The sequence below is a fragment of the Panthera onca genome, chromosome B2, assembly GCF_046562875.1.
Source record: "Panthera onca isolate mPanOnc1 chromosome B2, mPanOnc1 haplotype 2, whole genome shotgun sequence".
Lineage (NCBI taxonomy): Eukaryota > Metazoa > Chordata > Mammalia > Carnivora > Felidae > Panthera > Panthera onca.
The window spans coordinates 30,588,102-30,608,484 of NC_138343.1; the positions used below are offsets into that span (position 1 = coordinate 30,588,102).

The following is a 20,383-nucleotide window of genomic DNA, read 5'->3' on the forward strand; positions in this document are numbered from 1 at the left end:
AGGTTTCCCAAAGTGCAGTCTAAAGACCCCAGCATCAGCCTCTCCTGCAGTTCCTGTTAAAATGCGAGGTCCCAGGGGCGCCTGGGTGGCTCAGTCAGCTGAGCGTCCAACTTCAGCTCAGGTCATGATCTCACAGTTCATGAGTTCGAGCCCTGCATCGGGCTCTGTGCTGGCAGCTCAGAGCCTGGAGCCTGCTTCGGATTCTGTGTCTCCCTCTCTCTCTTCTCCTCCCCTGCTCACACTCTGTCTCTCTCTCAAAAATAAATAAAGATTAAAAAAAATTTTTTTTAAAAATGCGAGGTCCCAGACTCTTACTAGAATACTGAACCTGAAGGTCTGGGGTGGGGCCCAGGGCTCTGCCCCACCCACTCCTGGGGAGAATCCTCTCTCAGCTGAGGGTTGGTGGCTAAGAAGGAACATGGTCACTCTTCACAAGCCTTCTGCCATGTCTACTTCATGACACAGTAGCTCATGGGTCAGACATTCATGGCATCATTTCCTCTTTCTTCCAGTATTTCTAATAAAGTTGTTTAGCAAGACTTTGTCAGATGTGCAATTTTTAGTGGTATTAGCAGATGTCCCAACTGCTGCAGATGCCACCCCCTTAATTCTTCCAATGCCATACCTATTTCGTGATCTGCATTAGAAAAGCAGAGCCTGGGGGCACCTGGGTGGCTCATTCCGTTAAGTGGCTGACTTTGGTTCAGGTCATGATCTTGAGGAATGTGAGTTGGATTCCCATGTCGGGCTCTGTGCTGACAGCTCAGAGACTGAAGACTGCTTCGGATTCTGTGTCTCCCTCTCTCACTGCCCCTCCCTTGCTCACACTCTGTTTCCCTCTCCCTCAAAAATAAAAATAAACTTAAAAAAAAAAAAAAGAAAAGAAAGAAAAGAAAAGCAGAGCCCTACAACCAAGCTGCCCAGGGTTCTCTTTTCTTTCTTCCCTCATATATCCCCCTGCTTCCGCCTGCCAGCCAGAGAGTCTTCCTCTCTGTCTCCTGTGTGGTAACAGTGTGATTTACTGGCCAAGTCAAAGTATTACATCAGCTTACTCACAACTGGCAAGGGAAAGGGGGAAATTAAGCATTTACCCTGCCTTTCCCTACAAACCATGCTTCAGGGTAATCCAACAGCCTTGATGAGGGACAGCTCTTTTTTTTACCGAAGAATTCCAGGTAATAAATGGGGTAGAAATAATAGAATTTAAAAATCAACATTTCACAACCCCTCAAAATAATTGATTCAGGCAAAACCCACCTGTGAATGAAATTGACAGTTGGAAGGTTGTTGGGGGAAACTTATAAAGGAGGGGTCAGGCTGTGGCCATCTGAACCCACTGCTCAATCTCAGCTTTACTCCGAGAGGGAGGGGCAGACAGTACTTGCCCCCCAACCCCCAGGACTCGGAACAGGAAGCACACAGCACCTGTGAAGGATCTTGTCCCACTGACCACCCCCCCTCCCCAGATGGAATGGGAAGCCAAATCTTCAGGTTTGATCATTGGAAATGTGAAAGACGAAGGAGTTAAATGACACTCTGAGGAAGCTGACAAATCAGAGTGGAACGTTCTATAGGACGAATGCCTTTATTTCTGCATAGGTGTTATCAAGAAAAACAAAGAGGAGAGGTGGGACTATTGATCAACCTAGGTTTAAGACACATCAAAATAAAATGTACAGGGTTTCAGGGTGCCTGAGTGGCTCAGTCGGTTAAGCATCCAATTCTCGATTTCAGCTCATGATCTCATGGTTTGTGGGTTGAGCCCCGCATCCGACTCTGCACTGGCAATGAAGAGCCTCTCTCGCTCCTAAACATAAATAAATAAACTTAAAAAAAAAAAAAAGGAAATACGTAGGTTTTTTGGATCCTGATTTATTTTATTTTATTTTATTTTATTTTATTTTATTTATTTTATTTTTTGAGAGAGAACAAGCAGGTGAGGGGCAGAGACAGAGGGAGACACAGAACCCAAAGCAGGCTCCAGGCTCCAAACTGTCAGCATAGAGCCCTATGCGGGACTGGAACTCACAAACTGTGAGATCATGACCTGAGCTGAAATCAGCTGCTCAACTGACTGAGCCACCCAGGCACCCCTGGATCCTGATTTGAACAAATCAACTATAAATAAGACATTGAGACATTTGATGAAATTTGCACGTTGACTGGGTATTAGATAATACCAGAGTTAGTTATGGGTGTGCAATGGCATTATGGTTACATAATAAAATGTTCCATTTTAAAGGGTGAGATACACACTCAAGAATGTAAGGGTGGAGGCACCTGGGTGGCTCAGTTTATTGAGTGTTTGACTCGATTTCAGCTCTGCTTATATTTCAAGGTCGTGGGATCCTTGTTGGGCTCCTTGCTGAATGTGGAGCCTGCTTAAGATTCTGTCTCTCCCTCTGCCCCTCTCCCCTGCTCTTTTGCATGAACTTTCGCTCTTAAAAAGAAAAAAAAAAAAAAAAAAAGGAAAAAAGGTAGGGATGAATGTCACAAGGTCTGATATTTGCTTCAAAGTATTTCAACAAAGAGGGGTGCCTGGGTGGCTCAATTGGTTAAGCATTTAACTCTTGGTTTTGGCTCAGGTCATGATCTCACAGTTTGTGGAATCAAGCTCTGTGTCAGGCTCGGTGTTAACAGTGCAAAGCTGGCTTGGGATTTTTCTCTCTACCTCTCTCTCTCTCTCTCTCGCTCAAAAAAAAAAAAAAAATCAAAGTGAAAAAGAAAAAATAAGAAGCAAACGTTGGATACATAGGGTGTACACGGGGTTCATTAACCCATTTTCTCTACCTTTGTTTTCACAAATGTCTGTAAGTCAAAAAATTAAAGTATTACATTATTGACCACAAATTCTGGATAAAATATAACAAAATTAAATTACACCATATCCTCATATACAGTGAGATTATTCCATTTTTTCACTTTTTCTGATGGAATGAATTATCCTAACATTTCTTAGAGAAGGAAGTTGAAAGTAAAATAAACTGCAACTGTATGTCAATGTGACCCTTATTCCTCAGTCTTTGACATTCTTTCATTTTTTAAAAATTTAAAAAAAAAAAATTTTTTTTTTTAACATTTATTTATTTTTGAGACAAAGAGAGACAGAGCATGAACGGGGGAGGGTCAGAGAGAGAGGGAGACACAGAATCTGAAACAGGCTCCAGGCTCTGAGCAGTCAGCACAGAGCCCGACGCGGGGCTCAAACTCACATACCGCGAGATCGTGACCTGAGCCGAAGTCGGACGCTTAACCGACTGAGCCACCCAGACGCCCCTCATTTTTTAAAATTTTTATTGAGGGAGCGGGGGGAGGGGTAGAGGAAAAGGGAGATTTTTTTTTTTTTTTTTTTTTTTTTTTGAGAGAGAGAGAGAGAACATGAGCAGGAAAGGAAAGGAAACAGAGAGAGGAGAGAAGAATCCCAGGCAGGCTCCACATTGTCAGCACAGAGCCCAATGTGGGGCTTGAACTCATGAACCGTGAGATCATGACCTGAGCTGAAACCAAGAGTCAGGATGCTTAACCAATTGACCCACCCAGCGCCCCCTGAGTCTTTGAGATTCAGACCACCAAAGCTTATGTAGGCATTGTATTTTCTTTCCACATGGAGTAAAGGCATGGCTCTTCCACTCATGTGTTCAATAGCATCTGCCTTAGGATGGTGCTATTTTCTCAGGTAAATTGTCACAATGCTTATTTCTCTGCTGGGCTGGGCTGGCCTGGGAAAGGCTTTCCATCTGCATTTCACACACCTGCCCCTGGCTTGATGGAAGACAGTATCCCACTCCATCTCAGATATAAAACAGAGCAGATTGCTTAATATCTCATGGGGCTCCCCCTGCTACTCCTCATGACACCTATGAAGATGAATCTGTTTTTCTGTGATGAGGAAGATGTGAAAGGGAAAAGAGGATTTAACCGCCAAAGTGCTGCGACTTTCATGGGCAACAGCAGCTTCTTCCACAGAGCTCATTCCCAGCCTCTTACAAGTGTACGTGAAGAACACGCATCTGCATGGACAGAACCACAGAGACATTACAAGTGCTCACTCTCCTTCATTAAAAACGTTAAGTTTACAAATAGTTCAATTTATAAATAGTCTAGGTGGGTGGCGCACCTAGTTCTTTACCCTGAATCCAAATATTGCCCTTACAGTACTTTCACCAACCTGCTCCATAGCCAGTATCTTACCCTAAAGAGGAAGCTCAGCCTTCCCCAATTCCCTGAGTCCAAATATATTCAATTCCACAGGCCTACCTAACCCCGCCTAAAAAAAGGACCAATCACTGCCCTAGGAAGGCAAAAGGGGGTAGGGGGCCAGAGCCAGCAATGATGTGGAAGGGATGTGCTCCTAAGTGAGGGCAGGACACCCTGTATGGAACAAGCCAGGCTTGTAGTCCTAAAAGAGTGACTTCCCTGTCAAAGAGAAATCGATTTTGCAAAAGGCTACAGTCTACAGGCAGGTGGAACTGTCTTTTAGGCACCTCTAGCAGACCCGCTACGGGCCCATGGTTCTGAAGGCTGAGTCCAGGGCCTTCTACTCTGGTGGCAGGTGTACAGCTCAGAGTGTCCCATACACGCTGACTTTGGCCAGGGAGATACTCTCGGTGTACTGATTCCGGCCTTTCTCATACAGGACGTAGAGCTGGGGGGCCTGGTCCTTCCCGCCTACGTTGCCCTCCAGGGCTGCCAGTGAGGAGTAGCCACTGGGGCCTGGCCACAGCTGGACTGTCTCTTTCCGCCATGATGTACCATTGCTGAAACTCCAACGCAGGGTCAGGTTCACTCCTGGGGAGGGCAGCAGAGTCAGAAAAAGGAGGGTCTGTGGCCACACCCTCTCTAGATAAAAGGGGCTCCCCTGACGACCCCCCGCCCCCAACAGACACTCACGGAACTCTGGATGGGCTGGATTGGAGAAGAAGACAATGCCGGAGCTGGTGGCTACAGCTCCTGCAGCTACCACAGGGTCCACAAGCTCAGGGTCGAAGGTCACATCGCGAGGCCGTATGGTATCACAGGCATCGTAGCTGCGGAGGACAATTCGGCAATGGCAGTGGTAGTTGTTCTGGTTCCGGGCGTTGATGACGACTGAGCCATCTGGGAGCTCATAGGGCTGAAGAGAGGGAAAATGGCTTCAGGAAGACCCAAGGAAGGGGGCAGGGCAAATCCTGGGTCTGTGAGTGAAATGGTGCTCTGGAGGGCAGGGCCTGTGGAGTGGGTGGGGAATAGCCCATGGACTCCTGACCTGGCACTCATCAGGGTTGAAATCGTTTTCCCGCTTGGGCTGGCCATAGGGGATGCCGCTGACCCCACTGCCATAGCGCCAGGTGGCACCGTGATCATCACTGAGGAGGCAGAAGACCCCATCCCGCTCCAGTGTCCCATGGCCACACACGATGAGGCGGCCCTTCTGCGGCTCCCGCTGTTTCTGTGGGAAAGGAAGCTGGATGTCACTGAGGGAGACACTGTAGAGGCTCACAGGTAGAGAAGGAGAACCCATCACCTCCTAAGTGTGAGAATACATCTGGTCCTCTTCAATTCTGTCCTTGGTACTGAGGGTCCCAGGAGGATCCCATAAGTATCCACTGCCTGAATTAAGAAACTCTTGCAGAATAAGCTCCTTTAGGACATCTAGGGTATACACCAGATAGGTTGTGCATCAAACAAGGGGGTCCAGCCACAGAGGTGTATGGGAGCTTAAACCCATGCTTGGTGTGCTCACTCACCAAGCTGTGTACAACCCCCAAATGGGAAGACAATGGCAAAATTCTATCTTTCCTCAGGAGGGGGTTCCTCCCAGGATGCCCCTTTCTTCCAAGGAATCCCATCTAAGAGAAAATCTGACTTCATAAGTCCTTCTCCCTGGGAAAAAGTCTAACTGGGGGCATCTTCCAGACTCTCCAAAAGGCAGCCCCCTCCACCCATCTCAGGATAGAGACCTGAATGCCTGAGCCTGGTCCGGGGGCAAACATCTCGGTGCCAATATCCAAGGAGAGGTTCCGGGGAGGGCTCCAGGAAACACCATCATCTTTGCTCCACACCAACATAGTGGAGGCCACCTGGCAGCCAGCCTTGTGAGCACAGAGGGAATAGAAAAGAAACACCACTCCTGTCTCCATATCGTTCACCACTGCCCCCAGGTTCAGCCCATCCGGGGTGTCCCCATCATCTACAATGAAGGCTGTAGGAGACCATGTGCTGCCTAAAGAAAAAAGAGAAGAAATCCAGGGTGAGCACTCGAAGCCTTTTCTACCTCTCCCTGTTAATTTCCACCTCTTGCTAGGGCTCTAAGGCCTTAGAATGGCCCCAGAGCCCTAAAAACCTGCCTCCCCCACCCCCGCCTTACGTGTCTGACCTTATCTATTCTACCCTTGCTCACTCCATCCTATCCCACAAGCTCCTTCTCATTCCTCAAATAGTTTTCTCCTGGAGAAAAGCCACAGGCTTGTGACATCTGCCTGGTACACTCTTCCTCAGGGTTACTCTCACCTTCTTTACTCAAAAGTCACCTATTTAAAATTGCAACCAATCTGCAACATCTTGTTTTATTTCTCTCCATTATATTTATCCCTTTCCAATACAAAAAATAAACTTGCCTATTTATTATGCTTATTGTCGGTCTCCCCACAGACAATATAAGCCCCACGAGGACAGGGATTTTTGGTCTACTTTGTTCACAGCCATACTCACACAACCTAGAACAGTTTCTGTATATAGCAGGTGCTCAATAAATTTTGAATGTTCAACCCTAGGTGATTACAATTTCCAGATCACTGCTCTGTACTGCTTCCCTCCTTAAGTCCCCTCAGGGACTCAGGCCTCGAGCCTTCCCAGAGGTCCTATGTCAAGAGCCCTTGGGCAGGTCAGTCTCCCCACCCATCCAGCCTAACACCAGCACTTGCCACTCAGGAATCTTTATACCTTGGTCCAAGGACCTACGAAGAGCAATGAACTTGGCCCCCTCATCCGATGTGGACATTTTTCTGGCCTCAGCAAAGGCAAGGAGAGTGCCCTGAGGAGTGGTTGTGATGAGCGGAATTCGGAAGGTGTGCACAGAACCGATCTGCCTCCCGCTTACCCACAGCAGCTGCTCCATGGTCACCAGCGGCTGAACCTGCGAAGGGAGGAGGAAGGATCAATACAAATTTGACTTCAGGTTTTAGGACGGTTGAATAGTGGCTCCGAGTCGAGTGTCCCTGGGAAAGACGGGGTGCTGGGAATCAGAGTGGGAGGGGGTGTGTGTCCTAGAATAAGGAAGGGGAACCTGAGGACAGTTTGGAACAAAGCTGGGGGCTCGGAGCGGGGGAAGGGCTCTGAGGGGAGAAGGAACCTTCTGGGAGGTTGGAGGTGGAGAAGGAGCTGGAATGAAGAGGAGACTCAGAGGGCAAGAGGACAAGGACCCGTTGAGGAAGAGGGGTTGGGAATGGATGGAGGAAACGGGGTCCGAGAGCGGCGGGAGAGTCCCTCGGAGGAGAGGGATCTCAGCAGCCCGCGTCCCGGGGGACGCTGGATACAGACCACCCGCGTGGGTCGGGGATGGGGATATACGAGGGGAGACTCACCAGGCTGAAGTCATTCTTTGCCCTAGCGCCAGATTCTGCCAGAGACAAAAGCAGCAGGAAGATGATCGTGGCCAATACCTGAACTCTACAGCCTCCCCAGAACCCCGGCATCCGCGGGTCCCCGGGTCTGCCCAGGAGCACTTGTCCGGCTCGATCCGCCATCATCTCTCCCCGGGCAGCCAGACCCAAGCCCCCTGGGTTAGACGCGGGCTGGCGTCTGTCAGCTGACCGGGCCCTTTAAATGCTAGCTATTCCCTCCCCACCACCCCCACCCGTCCCGAGTCGAGCCACCTGCCGCACTTCCGCGACTCTAATTGGCTGACTCCTCTCTCTGACTCCCCACATGACCTTTTAGCGCCTTGGAGCTGGACCCTCCAATTGGCTCTTTCTGAAGCCCCAGAGCCTGTGACCTGGACTTCATCCCAGCTTATTGGCTGGGATGAAGAAGAGGCTGGCATCATTCCGCAGGAACCTTTTGATTGGCCGTGGCACCGGGGAGCGTCATGGGGGCGGAGCCTATTTTAAAGGGCTAGTGGCGAAAAAAAAAAGCGACCAAAAAAAGGACTGCATGTCATGGAGGGAATGAAAGTCTCAGACTTTTTGAGAAAACAAAATATCAACCTTTAATAAATTTTTTTAAACTACAAAATCGAGATCTGGAAGGAGGGGTGAGGCTGGGAGGCTGTACAGGAGGGGTGCAGCCCTGAATCAGGGCCGCATCTTTCATTTCTTCCTCTTCTTGTCCCCCGGGAGCGCTTCGTTCTTCTTGCCTAGAATCTTCAGAAGGGCTGTGGGCATGTAGTACGGCTTGTTCAGGGAGCCGTCATTCCTCTCCAGGTCTTCCACTGAGCCGCAACACAGACCGTTAGAGCGGACCCTCTGGGGCCACCCCACTCCCCGGGAAAATCAGGGAAGACGAGACAAGCTGCCTGGTTTTAGGCTGCAACGCCACGGGCTGTTCTTTTCGGGTCAGGTTTTGTAACCTACTGGGTAGGTTATATAATTTGTTTCTCATCGGTAAAGTGTGATCAATAATATTTCATAGCGTGGTAACGCTAACAACAACAACAACAACAACAACAACAACAAAATGCATGTCAATCGGGTATTACAGATTGGAGTGGGTACTAAATCTTGAATGTAGAGTTGACCCTTGAGCGACACATGGGCTAAGGGGCGCTGACCTCAGTGCAGTCAACAATCCACCTATGACTTTTGATTCCCCAAATTTAATAGCCTACTGTTGATCCAAAGTTGGACTGATAATATAAACAGACAAGACATATGTTGTATGTTATATACACTGTGTATTGTATTCTTACAATAAAATAACCTAGGGAAAAAATGTTAAGAAAATCCTAAGAAAGAGAAAATACATTTACAGTATTGTACGGTATTTATCAAAAAGAATCCACACTTAAGTTGATCTGTGGAGTCCAAACCTGTGTTGCTCAATGGTCAACTGTATGTAGGAGGGTAAGAAAATCCCCACTCACTACAGCCATCTGCTGGGAAGTCTTTTGTGACTAACTTCTAGTTAGGGAAGGGTACCAGAGTCCTCTCCCCTGAAATGTTCTTTCTTGGGGGACCCTGCCAATTAGCAAACTAGCAAAGTTGTTGTTAACTAGCAAAATTGCTGTTTCTAAAAGCACCAGGTCTCCAAAAAACCCTAAATAATCTGGCACCTTGAAATTTGGGAGAACTGGTAGAGGGTGTCTACTTACAGAAACAGAGAAAGAGTGTGTCCACACACATGCCAAAAACACTGAAGAAGCCGTTGGCGATGACGTAGGCTCCCAGGATGGAGACCTGGAAGATACAGGACGTGTTAGACTTCCTTTGGGGGGTTGCTGGACCGCAAGGCAGAGCCAGGGAATCACTCACCATGATGGGCAGCCAGTAATAGTTGAGGGAGGGGCTCTCAAAATTTGTGCCCAGCCCCTGGATTCGACCGGTGAAAAAAAAGAAGGACAGGACCCCTGTGGGAGAGGTCTGGAGGTCAGTGTCATCCCTTCTCTGAGGTCACCTGTTTGGCTGCCCTGTGCCCCTGCCCTTTGTGCCTGTAACTCCCAGCCCTGGTTCTTACCAACACCTCCAACCACCAGCAGCTTCCCAAAGAACAGCAGCAAGTCTGTAACTTTGTCCAGAACGACCACCCTGTATGGCAAGTTGGGGTGGGTCGGGCATGAGGGGACTGGCAGAGTTAGAAATGGGACTGGCTATATAAGTTGCTGTGTCAGATGTAAAACGAAAATTGGTCACATTTGAAGATGGATGGAGGCAGCAGAACATTAAACCAAGCTCGAGGCCCTCTGAGCACAGCATGCCCAGGAACCCGGCCTTGGGTGGGAGATCATGGGGGTGGGGGACAACCTGACCTGACAATGTTCCGCATGAGCAGCATGAAGGCATTTTTGGCTGAGACACAGAAATTCTTCCCGTAGATGGCAATCTGAGTGAGGTCGAAAGATCAGAGTTACCTGTGCACAGCTTACCTGGGCCAGGGCAGGGGCCTGGGCCAAGGGACCCCAGAGCAAGGGGCTGCTTGTGTAGGAGGGCTTACCATGATGTAGGCATTGCGGTTTAGGAACTTGATAAACTTCTCCAGGCACCAGAGGCAGCACTTAAAGCAGCACATGATGCAGCGGGCCACAGGGTTCTGGGCTCCTGGGAGTAAAGGGGAGCGGGGGGGGGACGACTTATGTTTGGTCACTGGCCCCTGACAGCCGCTCCCCAAGGGGCTAGCTGCTCACCTCTCAGTTTGTTGTCAATGTACTCCAAAACGACCCGGGCTATCTGCACAAGGGTCAGGATGAGGGCTCCAAAGGCTAGCGACCCAGTGTGGTATCTGCAGAGGGGTTAAGTAGAGGCAGCTCCAGGACCCCTGGACTCCCATGCTCACAATTCCCAGCTCCCTGCCCCAGGCTTACCGGAGTGTGCGGATGAAGGCAGAGATCAGGGGGAAGGTGGGGATGTCCCGACGCTTGTCCAAGGCCCAGTAGAAGGAGGCAAAAGCCCCAGCCAGGACACACTGGCCCAGGGCCAGTACCCAGTTGAGGGTCCAGAATAGCCCAAGGACCCCATAGATTTGCAAGTTGAAGAGAGAACGCTGGACCAGACCCGTGGATGAGTAGCTCTGGAAGATGCACATCAGTCCTGGGCATGAGGAGTTCACGGGTTGGGCCTGGGGGTGACAGAGTAGAGTCATTCCCAGCCAACTCCTGCCACTCCCAGAGTAGCAGCCTCCCTGAATTGGGGAAGCCATTTCCTTCCAGAAGATTCTTCTCCAGGTTCAAGTTGGGTTCAGACTGCCTATCATGTGAGAGTAATTAGTTTTCCCTCAGTCTCCATATGGACACAAGAGCATCCAGGCCTCGTGGGCTGAGCCTTAATGGCGTGAAGGCAGTGTGACCAGCACCTTGGCACCCAATCAGCAATCCCCTCTAAAATAGCCTCTGCAACTTCCACTGAATGCTTTCTAGCGAAAATGAACAGACTGGGTATTAGCTGGTATTAAGGAATCATTGCTAACCTTGTTGGGTATGATAGTGGTATAGTCGTTATGCTTTTTAAAAATCCTTATCTGTTGCGGCACCTGGTGGGCTCAGTCAGTAGAGCATGTGACTTTTGATCTTAGGGTCAAGCCTCACATTGGGGGGTAGAGATTACTTTAAAAAAAAAAAAAAAAAAAAAAACCCCGGGGTGCCTGGGTGGCTCAGTCCAACTCCTGCTCAGGTCATGATCTTGTGGTCCGTGAGTTCAAGCAGCGCATCAGGCTCTGTGCTGACAGCTCGGAGCCTGGAGCCTGCTTCAAATTCTGTGTCTCCCTCTCTCTCTCTGCCCCTCCCCCACTCATGCTCTGTCTCTCTCTCTCTGTGTCAAAAATAAATAAAAACATTAAAAAAAAAAAAGAGTCCTTATCTGTGGAGATCCATCCTGATGTGTCTACAAGTGAATTGGCGCTCATGTCCAGAATTTACCTTTAAAAACTCCAGAAAAAAAGAATTGCAGGGGTGGGGAGGAATGGATGAAACAGGACAGTGGGAAGTTGAGGGTTTGTGTGTGTTTGAAAATTTCCATGATAAAAAGTAAGAAACTGAAATTTAAAAACCACCCTGTCCAGCAAATGTGACAAAAATCTTGATAATTGCTGAAATTGCTCAGTGTATGTTTGAAATTTTATAAGAAAATAAACTACTTTGCCCTTCGTGTGGCTTTGTGTCAGTCTCTGCTGCTAGATCCTGAGCAAGTCGAAAGCAAGAACCAGGTCATTTGCAGCTTTGCATACCTAGTGCCTGGCACATGGTGGGTCCTCCCTAATGTAAACCAGTCTCCCTCCCCTTTTATAGAGTGAGCTGATGCCTGTGCGTCCCAGCTCAGATGAGTTGGCCACATGAAAGCTCTGAGGACAGCAGATTGCGGGCAGTTCAGTGCCACTTTCTGAGAGCCTGCAGGGAGTGTGGGGAAGGCCGAGTCCCACCCGCCTCTTGCCTAGGGTGCCGCCATGTTCCCAGGGAGAAAGACTTCAAAAGACTAAGCAAAACTGGAGCACCTGGGTGTCTCTGTCGGTTAAGTGTCACACTCTTGATCTCAGGGTCATGAGTTCAAGTGTTGCACTGGGCCCCGTGCTGGGCTTGAACCCTATCTAAAACAAAAACAACTAAACAAAAACGCATCTACAACTGTCAGCTCTTATCAGGTGCCAGACATTGTTCAAAGCACTTTATGTGCCCAATGTTGTTTAATCTTCTCAGCTCCCCTGAGGACAGATATTAGGATTATCTCCATTTTACAGATGAATGGACTGAGACTGGAGACTGAGTAGCTAATGTCCTCCTGGCAGAGGCAAGTCCAGGGGAGGAGTGGGAAGTGCTGGTAGCCAGCTTTCCCAGGGCCAGTATGCCTTCTCTTCCAGCCTCAGTTTCCTTCTCTGAATAAGGAGGTAGCTCGGCAGGAGTACTGGATCTGGAGTCCAGTGCTGGCTCCCTTTCTGGCTCTGCTGGGGACCTGTTGTGTGACCTTGAGTGAACTCCTTTTTCTCTCTGGTCCTCAGTCTCTGCTGCACAATGAGGGATTTGGAGCAGTTGGCCCCTAAGGTCACTTCACCCCCATGGATGCCTCCATGTCCACCCTAAGTCCCCTCACCATGGGGTTGCATGATGTATTCATTTGCACTTTCTCGCAGCTGGGCAAACTGGCGTTGGGTGCCCAGAGGACATATTGGGGTTGCCCCGATGTGGCCAGGTACCCAGAGGGGAGTCAAGGAAAGCATAGTCACATGGCGGTCTCTACAGGTCTCCTCCTCAGAGACCCATTCCCAGGTACTTGTGCAGGTCGTTCACTGCACAAAGGATTGGAATTCAGCCTGGGCTCACTCCTTCAACTCTGTCCAGGGGCAGGCCTGTGTCTGCCCAGGGGAAGGGGCACCTTCTTCCAATTGCACTAAGGCATTTTATAGGTGAGTATTGCCCCTCCCCTCCCCCCAGGAGGACCTGGCCATGTGAACAAAGGATACAGGGCGGTCATGGCCCAGTAGACAATGCAGATGAGCAGGAGGACAAAGGTGACCAGCGGGTAGAACATGGTAGACATCATGTGCCCCACAGCCCTGTAGGAAGGTAAGAATAGTCTACCAGCATGGCCCCGGTCCCCAGCCCCCACCCAGCTTCTCATGGGGCTGACCCTGGCAAGGTCCCCACCTCTGTCCTTGCCAGGGTCTGCTCTGTCCCCCCAGGCTGGGCACATAGGAGGTGCTAATTGAACAAACTGAATTGAATGAATCAGGCGCTAGGGACCCTTGGAGGAAATTAGAATCACAGAGAAGCCATCTGGGCAGCTTCTGGGAGAGTAAGGGAACAGGGTCCTCAAAGTATGGTCTCTTGATGGTCCTAGTTGGGAAAAAGCTGCTACTTCTCCTCCGTGTGTCTGGGCTCCTGCTGGGCTCCAGCCCATCAACCGCAACCACCACCACCGCAGCTAACACTCAATCCTCCTAATGGAGGGTCTGCTTCACGTTCTGGGAACCTGACAAGACACTAACTCACTTAATCCTCATGATAACCCTACAAAGTAAGAACTATTATTACCCCCATTTTATAGATGGGCAAACCGAGTCTCAGAAAAACGGAGTCAAACGGCAGTGTTAACCACTGCATAATTCTGCCCTTCCCCTCCAGGGCTCCCTGCCACCTTCCCAGAATTGCCGTTCCATGCCTGCACCCCCCGTCCTCTGCCCCATCTCCCTCCCAGACAGGCCCTGACTTGCTGGCCTCCTTCAGGAGGGCGATGGCGATGCGAATCCGCTGCCGCAGGAAGATGAGCATTAGCAGCAGGATGCCTTCAAGCACAGCCAGCACGATCACTGAGGGCGGAGAGGGGGCAGAGGGGGCAGAGGGGCCTCCGTCAGGCCCAGGGCTCAGCATGGCCTGGGGCAGCCCTCAGGTGGCTGGAAGTCCAGAGGTGGGCAGGGCACTCACAGGCCACCAGCCAGGTCTCCTGGACATTGCGGTAGGCGCTGAGGTTGGTGGTGATGCCCTGCTGAGTGATGGAGGCGCCCTTGTCCCGCAGCACTCGGTACTCCATCCAGCAGTGGTAGATGCCATATGCCAGCACGCCCAGCACCCCGAGGATCAGCACCAGCACCAGGGGCCCGGCCACCAGGCGAAGAAGCAGGATAAACAGCAGGCTCAGGACCAGAGCCACACCTAGGGCACTGGAGGCAGGGTGAGGTAGTTGAGGGTCAGACCTCAAATCTTCTCCCCTTCAGAGGCCCCCAAATGCCTCACATGCCCAATGTCCCCAGAGGTTAGTCCCCCTATCTCTTATAAATCTTGGTGGGTTTGGGGACAGGGGCCCCGGCTCCTTCGCCCCTGTCCAAAGTTTCTGTTTCAGACATTAGGGTCGGGGACAGAGGATCGGGGAGGGCAGAAGGGAAGGAGTGAGCAGCGGAATCGGTGACTCACACAAGAATCCAATACCAGGATTGGGCAAAATCTTCAAAGATCTTAACACTGATGTCACGGGCATTGAGGCTGTCAAGAAGACCACTGTTGGGGAGAGACAGAGTCAGAGGGGTTGTGTGCGGGAGGGGTGTAGGACAGAGATGTGGGGGCAGGAGGATGCCCACCTGATTCCCTGGGAGATGGAGGTGTTACTGGAAATCCCTGGGAGTTCAGGTGGAGTACTGTTCAACAGTGGAAGGCAACGCCCCAGAGCTGGAGGGAGAGAGCCGGGGCTCCTGGGTGGGAGGGCCCAGAGCTTTGCCTTTGAAAGCCTCTGGTCTCCACCCAGCCCCCTAGTGGGCTTAGGGAAGGGAGGAGAGGTGGGCTTTGCTGCTCCCCACTCTCACCCTCCCTCCAGCTGCTCTTGACTCCCCAGCCAAAAGAGAGCTCATGCCCCAGGGAGCCCAGTCCAGGCTTCCTTCTCTGTCTCTGAATACCCCCTTCCCCCACCTCCTTGCCGCTGCTGGGTTCAGACCCTAATTTCCTCTGGCCTAACTCTTACACTCCACCCCAACCTTGCCACCCTTCCACCCACCCTCTACGTGGGTGCTAGGGAGACCATGCCTCACCATTACAGGGCTCTAGGTCATTCTGCTGCTCAGACACTTCTAGGAGCTCTGCCCAGGAGTGCCCATGCTCCCTGGCCAGGCTTCAAGGCCCCCACCGGCTGAGCTCAGCCCAGTTTCCCCTCAGCTCTGTGCTTCTGCTCTCCCTGCTCCTCTCTCTGAATGTTCTCCCTCCAGAAATCCCTTCCATCTCACCTCTTCCAGGAAACCTTCTGACCCCTTCCCCATCTCCTGATGCATGTATCATGTGCCTACAGAGGCATGTATCTCCATCCTCACAATGACTTTGGCCGGCAGGCTGGCTTTGACATTTACATTCTTAAGATGAGGAAACAAAGCTCAGAGAGGATACGTAATTGGCCCAAGACCATACAGCTGGAAAGTGCTGGAATCCAGATATGATTTGGAGCATTCATTTGAGATACTTTTTATAGCATCTATATTGAGAATCAGATATCTTTTCTCATGTTATAATTAAAGTTTTTTCTCTTAAAAAATAACATGTACTATTGGAAAAAAGAACATATAGGAAGAATGAAAAAGTTGACTGTGATCCCACCACCTGGCCACGTTTGCTTGTACGTTTGAATGGACATCCGGTCTATTTCTGATTCTCGGGCAGTGTCTTTGTGAACACCTCTGATCTCTGTACCTAAAACGTAGCTCAAGCTGGGAGCAGTTTCATCTGCCCTGCGTCTATCTGGGTGCCTGGTGCACAACAGACACAGGGTCTGTCTGTAGGGTCCTGCTGCACAGGAAGATCAAGACCTGGTGCTGATTCCAATTCTGTCACGCAAGCTGTATGACTTGGCTCTCTCTGGGTCTGCCCTCCTCACCTGAGCAATAAAATCATAGGACTAGAGGATGCCTGAGGAAGGAGCACAGCTTCTCACCTGGAGCGGAAGGGAGGAGGAAACTGGGGCAGAGCTCTTGTTGCAGGCTTTGGATCACTGGCTGGGGGTGGGGGGAGGACATACAGACACACACAGAGCAGGATGAAGGAGTGAGCTCCCTCATCACCACCACCACCGTAATCACCTACCCAACTCCTCCTCACCCCCACCCATGTGCTCCCCCTTGACCACAGCGATGACATTGGAGGCAGCTCTCACCATGTCCCAGGGCACCCCTGGCAGACAAAAGTTCCTGTTTGCAGTGTAGAAGACCTCCCCAACCTTCTGTGAGAACTGGTTTACTTCCACGGTCCATGCGACCTCTGGGCAGGAGGACACGCATACCTGGGGGCAGAGAGCATGCTGAGGGGCTGGTACCCAGACCCTGGGGGAGATCTGGGCAGAGGCAGGTCCCAGGCTCTGACCTGGGGTGTGGGACACTGCAGGCCGTTCTCAGCCACCGTGATGATGTTGGTGGTCAGGACGCAGCTGAAGATGTTGAAGTAGAGAAGATACGGTTTATCTCTGCAGGAGGGAAGGAAGTGTGGGCATCAGGGCCTGGTCAGGTGTGCGGAGAGGGGAGGACTGCCAGGGCTGTGTCTCAAGAGTACAGTGGGCCCAGCCGGGGGGGCGGGGTGGGGCAGGTCCATACCATGAGACACACCACGGAGCTCCTGCCCTTAGGAAGCTCAGGCTAGGGAGATACAGGGGCCACCCAGAAGATTTCCCAGAGTTAATGGAACATCGAAATTGCTAACAAATGATTAAGAGGTTTATGACCTTGAGCAAGTCATTTAACTGCCCACTGCCTCAATTCCATCAGGTGTAAGATGATAGTACCTACTTCATAGGGATTAAATGAGTTTGTGTGGGCAAAGTACGCTGCCTGGAACATAGCACACACTGTAACTGCTCAGGTTTTATTATTTACTGAAAGTTTCCTGCATGAGGAACTGATGGCATCGCTTGGGGGATCACCCTTGTGTTTCAGATGAGGAAATCAAAGCTCAGAGAAGTTGAGTACCTTGCCCAAGGCCATACAACCAGAACTTATTAGCCTGGTTGGGGATTCAAATACCAAACTCTGAACTTGAAAATCCATGCACTTAACCATGACTCCGCCTCCTACTTTGGGGGGGCGGAAATCAGAAGCCAGGTGCCCAGGATTGGAGGCTGCTCAACATGGCCTAGAGTGGTGAGATTCAGGAAGGGTGGTGGGGGGTGGGCAGCAGAGGAAGGCTCTGGAGCTTGAGTGTTGGGGTTCTCTGCCCACCACCCACCTCACCTCCTCCTTTGTGTCCCCTTTTCCTTCCTTCATACTCACTTGTTGGCCCCCACCCCGCAGTAGGCCCCAGTAGAGTTCCTGGGGTAGAGGACCTGCCGGGGGTCTCCGTACACCCAAGCTGGAAGCAGATGCAGAGATGAATCACTGGAGGGAGGGACTTTCGGGGGCGGGGAGGAGCCATGGGGATGGTCCCTCCCCAGGTTATTGCCCCAGCCATGGCCCCAGCACAGCGTAGCTGGAAACTCACCCACGATCCCCACCACGATGTAACCCAGAATGAAGAGAAGGAAGAGGATACAGCAGACGATATCTGTACAGCTCCTGGGAGAGAAGTGGGGGAAGTTTTTGGAGAGGGGATGTGGGGAGTATGGTCTGGAGGAGTCACGGGCTGGAGAGTGGGGGGATGTTGGAGGGTGGGTACGTTTTATTTTATTTCTTTAAGAAAACCTCTCACAAGGCATCAGGAAATAAATAAGAAGCACTTGTTTCCATTTGTCGGGGCAGGGGCCACAAAAGAACAAAATACCATTTTTCTCGGTGAGTAAACTTTCTTCTGAAGTATGACACAGAAAAGTACACAACTTGTAAGTGCTCAGCTGGATGAATTTTCCCAAAAAGCAAAGGCCTGTGTAGCCAGCTCCCAGGTCAAGAAACCAGGTGAAGACTATCACTAGCACCCCAGAAGCCCCCGTGTGCCCCCTCCAGACACAAGAATCCCCCCAAGGGCCCCATTCTCTTGAGGCAGTTTTGTTTCCTTCTTTCTTTCTTCTTCTTCTTTTTTTTTTTTATAAGCTTTTTACCAATATTTCAGCAAATACAAAGCAAAACCAACCTCCTCCCCCCTCCCCCCACCAGTTGGGGCAGTGCCCAGAACTCACCTGTTCTTGATGGGACCTCGAAAGGAGGGGTCATACTTGGCTGGTTTCCCTGAGGGGCACAGGGAGGAGTGCAGTGTGAGACCCTGAGTGAATGTCTCTTCCCATCTCCTGTCCCTCCCACATCCTCCCTTACAGCATTATCCTACCCTGGCCCAGGATCCTTCCTGGGCCTCAGGAGTTTGCGGGGAGACGGACAGGGGCAGGGCTGACTGGAGAGGAAACTGGAGAGCAGGAGAGGTAGGATCAAGGCCTGGTCAGCAGCCTGACTGCTTACCATGAATTCTACCAAGGTGGCCTTGGAGGGAGGGGAAAAAGGGGCCTTAACAGGTTCTTTCCAGCTCATACCTCAAGGCTGGCAGCCAGGGAAATAGCCTTTGCTTTCTGTCCCCATCCTGGCCCTTTTCTCTTGTGTCTCCCTATGGCTGGGATGTGGGACTCTGAGTTAAGCCATCTCAGTGGCTCTCATGCCCCAATCCTTATCCCTTTCCCCTCCCTGTACCCAGTCCAGGGTGGGCACAGGTCTAGAGCACCTCAGGGAGGTCACAGCCCCTCCCCACAGCTGCCCCAGGCCCTACCTCCACCCTCTGGCCCAAGGCCATAGGGAAAGAGCCAAAGGCATTAACTCCTGCAGGGCCGGGGCATGGACGGCCCCTGTAAACCCTGATCCCCAGGCTCCTGCCAGTCTCTGGACGAGCGGTCAGGGTGACACCTGAGCCTGGCAGTTGAGATTGTGGCCGTTTGAGATTGTGGCCATGTCCTGTTCCTGGTCCTCCCTGAGTACACACAGGGAGGAGCTGGGGCCAGGCAGCTTAGGGTCCTGTGTGGGCACAGAGGAGGGAAGGGTTGGGCAAGAGTGTGGGAAGGGGTGGGATCTGTTGCTCTGGACTCTGTCCCTCCATGGCTCTCGGATATGAGATCAATGATTGACCCAAAGCTGCTCCAGGAAGTTGACCGGGGAGTCCTTACTGCTCCTTCCCCTAGCGTGCTTAGGAACTCAAGCTATGCCTCTGGGAGGCCCCTCCCTTGGGGTTCCCTCCCCTCCAGACCAGGAGCTCAGACCCCCAAACCCCAAGGGACCCCTGCAGGCAGGCTCCGAGCCCTTACTGCTCACAGGGGTCCCAGAGGCTGTGTCCCAGTTTCCTCTCCTCTCAGACTGCCCCCCACCCCTAATCTTAGGGGTCTCTGGGACAGGCTCCTAGCCCCTGTTCCTTATGGAGATTCTGCAGATAGGCTCTCTACTTCCTCTCCCCTCAGACCCTACCATTCTCAGGAACCTCTCAACCCCCTGCCTGGATCTCTCATGATACCCTGAGAAGGCTCCCCCTCCTAACAGAGACCTCAGGGGCAGGCCGTGGCCCCTTCTCCACAGAGATCCATAGCCCTAACTCCTCATAGGGACCCCCAAACACACCCCAGTCCTGCTGTCACTGTTCACAGAGACTCTGGCAGGCAGACCTCTAGTACCTTTTCCCCTCAGAGACCCCAGAGTCCAGGCTGGAACTCCTCCTCCTCACAGGGACCCCATTCCTCCTGATGGGGGCCAGACCCCGGCCTCACCACAAGCTCTGCAGCACATAGACCCTCCCAGTCCCTGAGCCCCATCCTTCTGCTCAGGCCCCTGACCCTGCCTCCTTCCCTTCAGGCTTTGCTTCCCAGGGCCCTGCCCTGCGGGACCCAGATTCCACATCTAACTTCTCATGGTGACCCCAGCTTCACTCCCCAAAGTCTCCTCAGCAAAGGCCCCAGGCCCCTAAACCCAATCCTCTTCGCAGGACTCTGGTTCTACTTCCTCCCATCAGCTCTTTTCTGGGCCCTCCCTTCAGGGACCCAGAACTCCACTCAGCTCCTCTCGGGGCCAGCCCCAGCCATCATTCCCCTAGAGCAGGCCCAGGCTGGCCTCCCCTCCCTCTGAGGGTCCCGGGCCTCTACCCTAGCCTTGCCCTCAGACTTACCATAGGCCTCATCCCCGTCCTGTTTTCCCCCCATGGCTCAGTCTCCAGAGTGATTGGAGCCAGGGAGACCTAGCAGCTCACCTGCCGCCCGCCCCGCCCTCCCACACGTCACAGCCCCACCTCCGCCTATGGTCCTGACACATTCTAGTTCCTCCTTCCAACTCCGTGCCTGGGCAGTGCCCTGCTGGAGGGCTGGAAGGCCAAGTCTGCGACAGGGGCTCGGGGCTGCCTGCCGCGGGCTCCACG

The 20,383-nt window shown here is 51.7% G+C and overlaps 2 protein-coding genes across 3 annotated transcripts; both read right to left on the bottom strand.

The window, feature by feature from the left end:
- Positions 1-4,039: 4,039 nt before the first annotated feature.
- NEU1 (neuraminidase 1) lies at positions 4,040-7,812 on the bottom strand. The gene is made up of 6 exons (XM_060615168.2): positions 7,563-7,812; positions 6,922-7,114; positions 5,940-6,202; positions 5,246-5,428; positions 4,891-5,113; positions 4,040-4,788 (listed from the first exon to the last, which is right to left on the bottom strand). Exons 1-6 carry the CDS (start codon positions 7,725-7,727, stop codon positions 4,562-4,564), a joined length of 1,254 nt encoding a protein of 417 aa, XP_060471151.1. The 5' UTR covers positions 7,728-7,812; the 3' UTR covers positions 4,040-4,561.
- A 358-nt stretch (positions 7,813-8,170) lies between these two features.
- Positions 8,171-20,232, bottom strand: SLC44A4 (solute carrier family 44 member 4). 2 transcript variants are annotated; one of them, XM_060615166.2, is made up of 21 exons: positions 20,138-20,232; positions 18,186-18,234; positions 17,555-17,628; positions 17,347-17,425; positions 16,448-16,547; positions 16,242-16,367; positions 16,023-16,083; positions 14,689-14,776; positions 14,525-14,608; positions 14,039-14,274; positions 13,824-13,923; positions 13,075-13,170; positions 12,708-12,807; positions 10,493-10,746; positions 10,316-10,410; positions 10,126-10,229; positions 9,941-10,014; positions 9,649-9,719; positions 9,447-9,541; positions 9,287-9,371; positions 8,171-8,407 (listed from the first exon to the last, which is right to left on the bottom strand). In XM_060615166.2, the coding sequence occupies exons 1-21, from the start codon at positions 20,169-20,171 to the stop codon at positions 8,286-8,288; spliced, it is 2,127 nt and encodes a 708-aa protein (XP_060471149.1). In that variant the 5' UTR covers positions 20,172-20,232; the 3' UTR covers positions 8,171-8,285. The 2 variants fall into 2 exon arrangements, with proteins under 2 accessions (XP_060471149.1, XP_060471150.1); XM_060615167.2 differs by lacking the exons at positions 13,824-13,923; positions 14,039-14,274.
- Between the last annotated feature and the right edge of the window lie 151 nt (positions 20,233-20,383).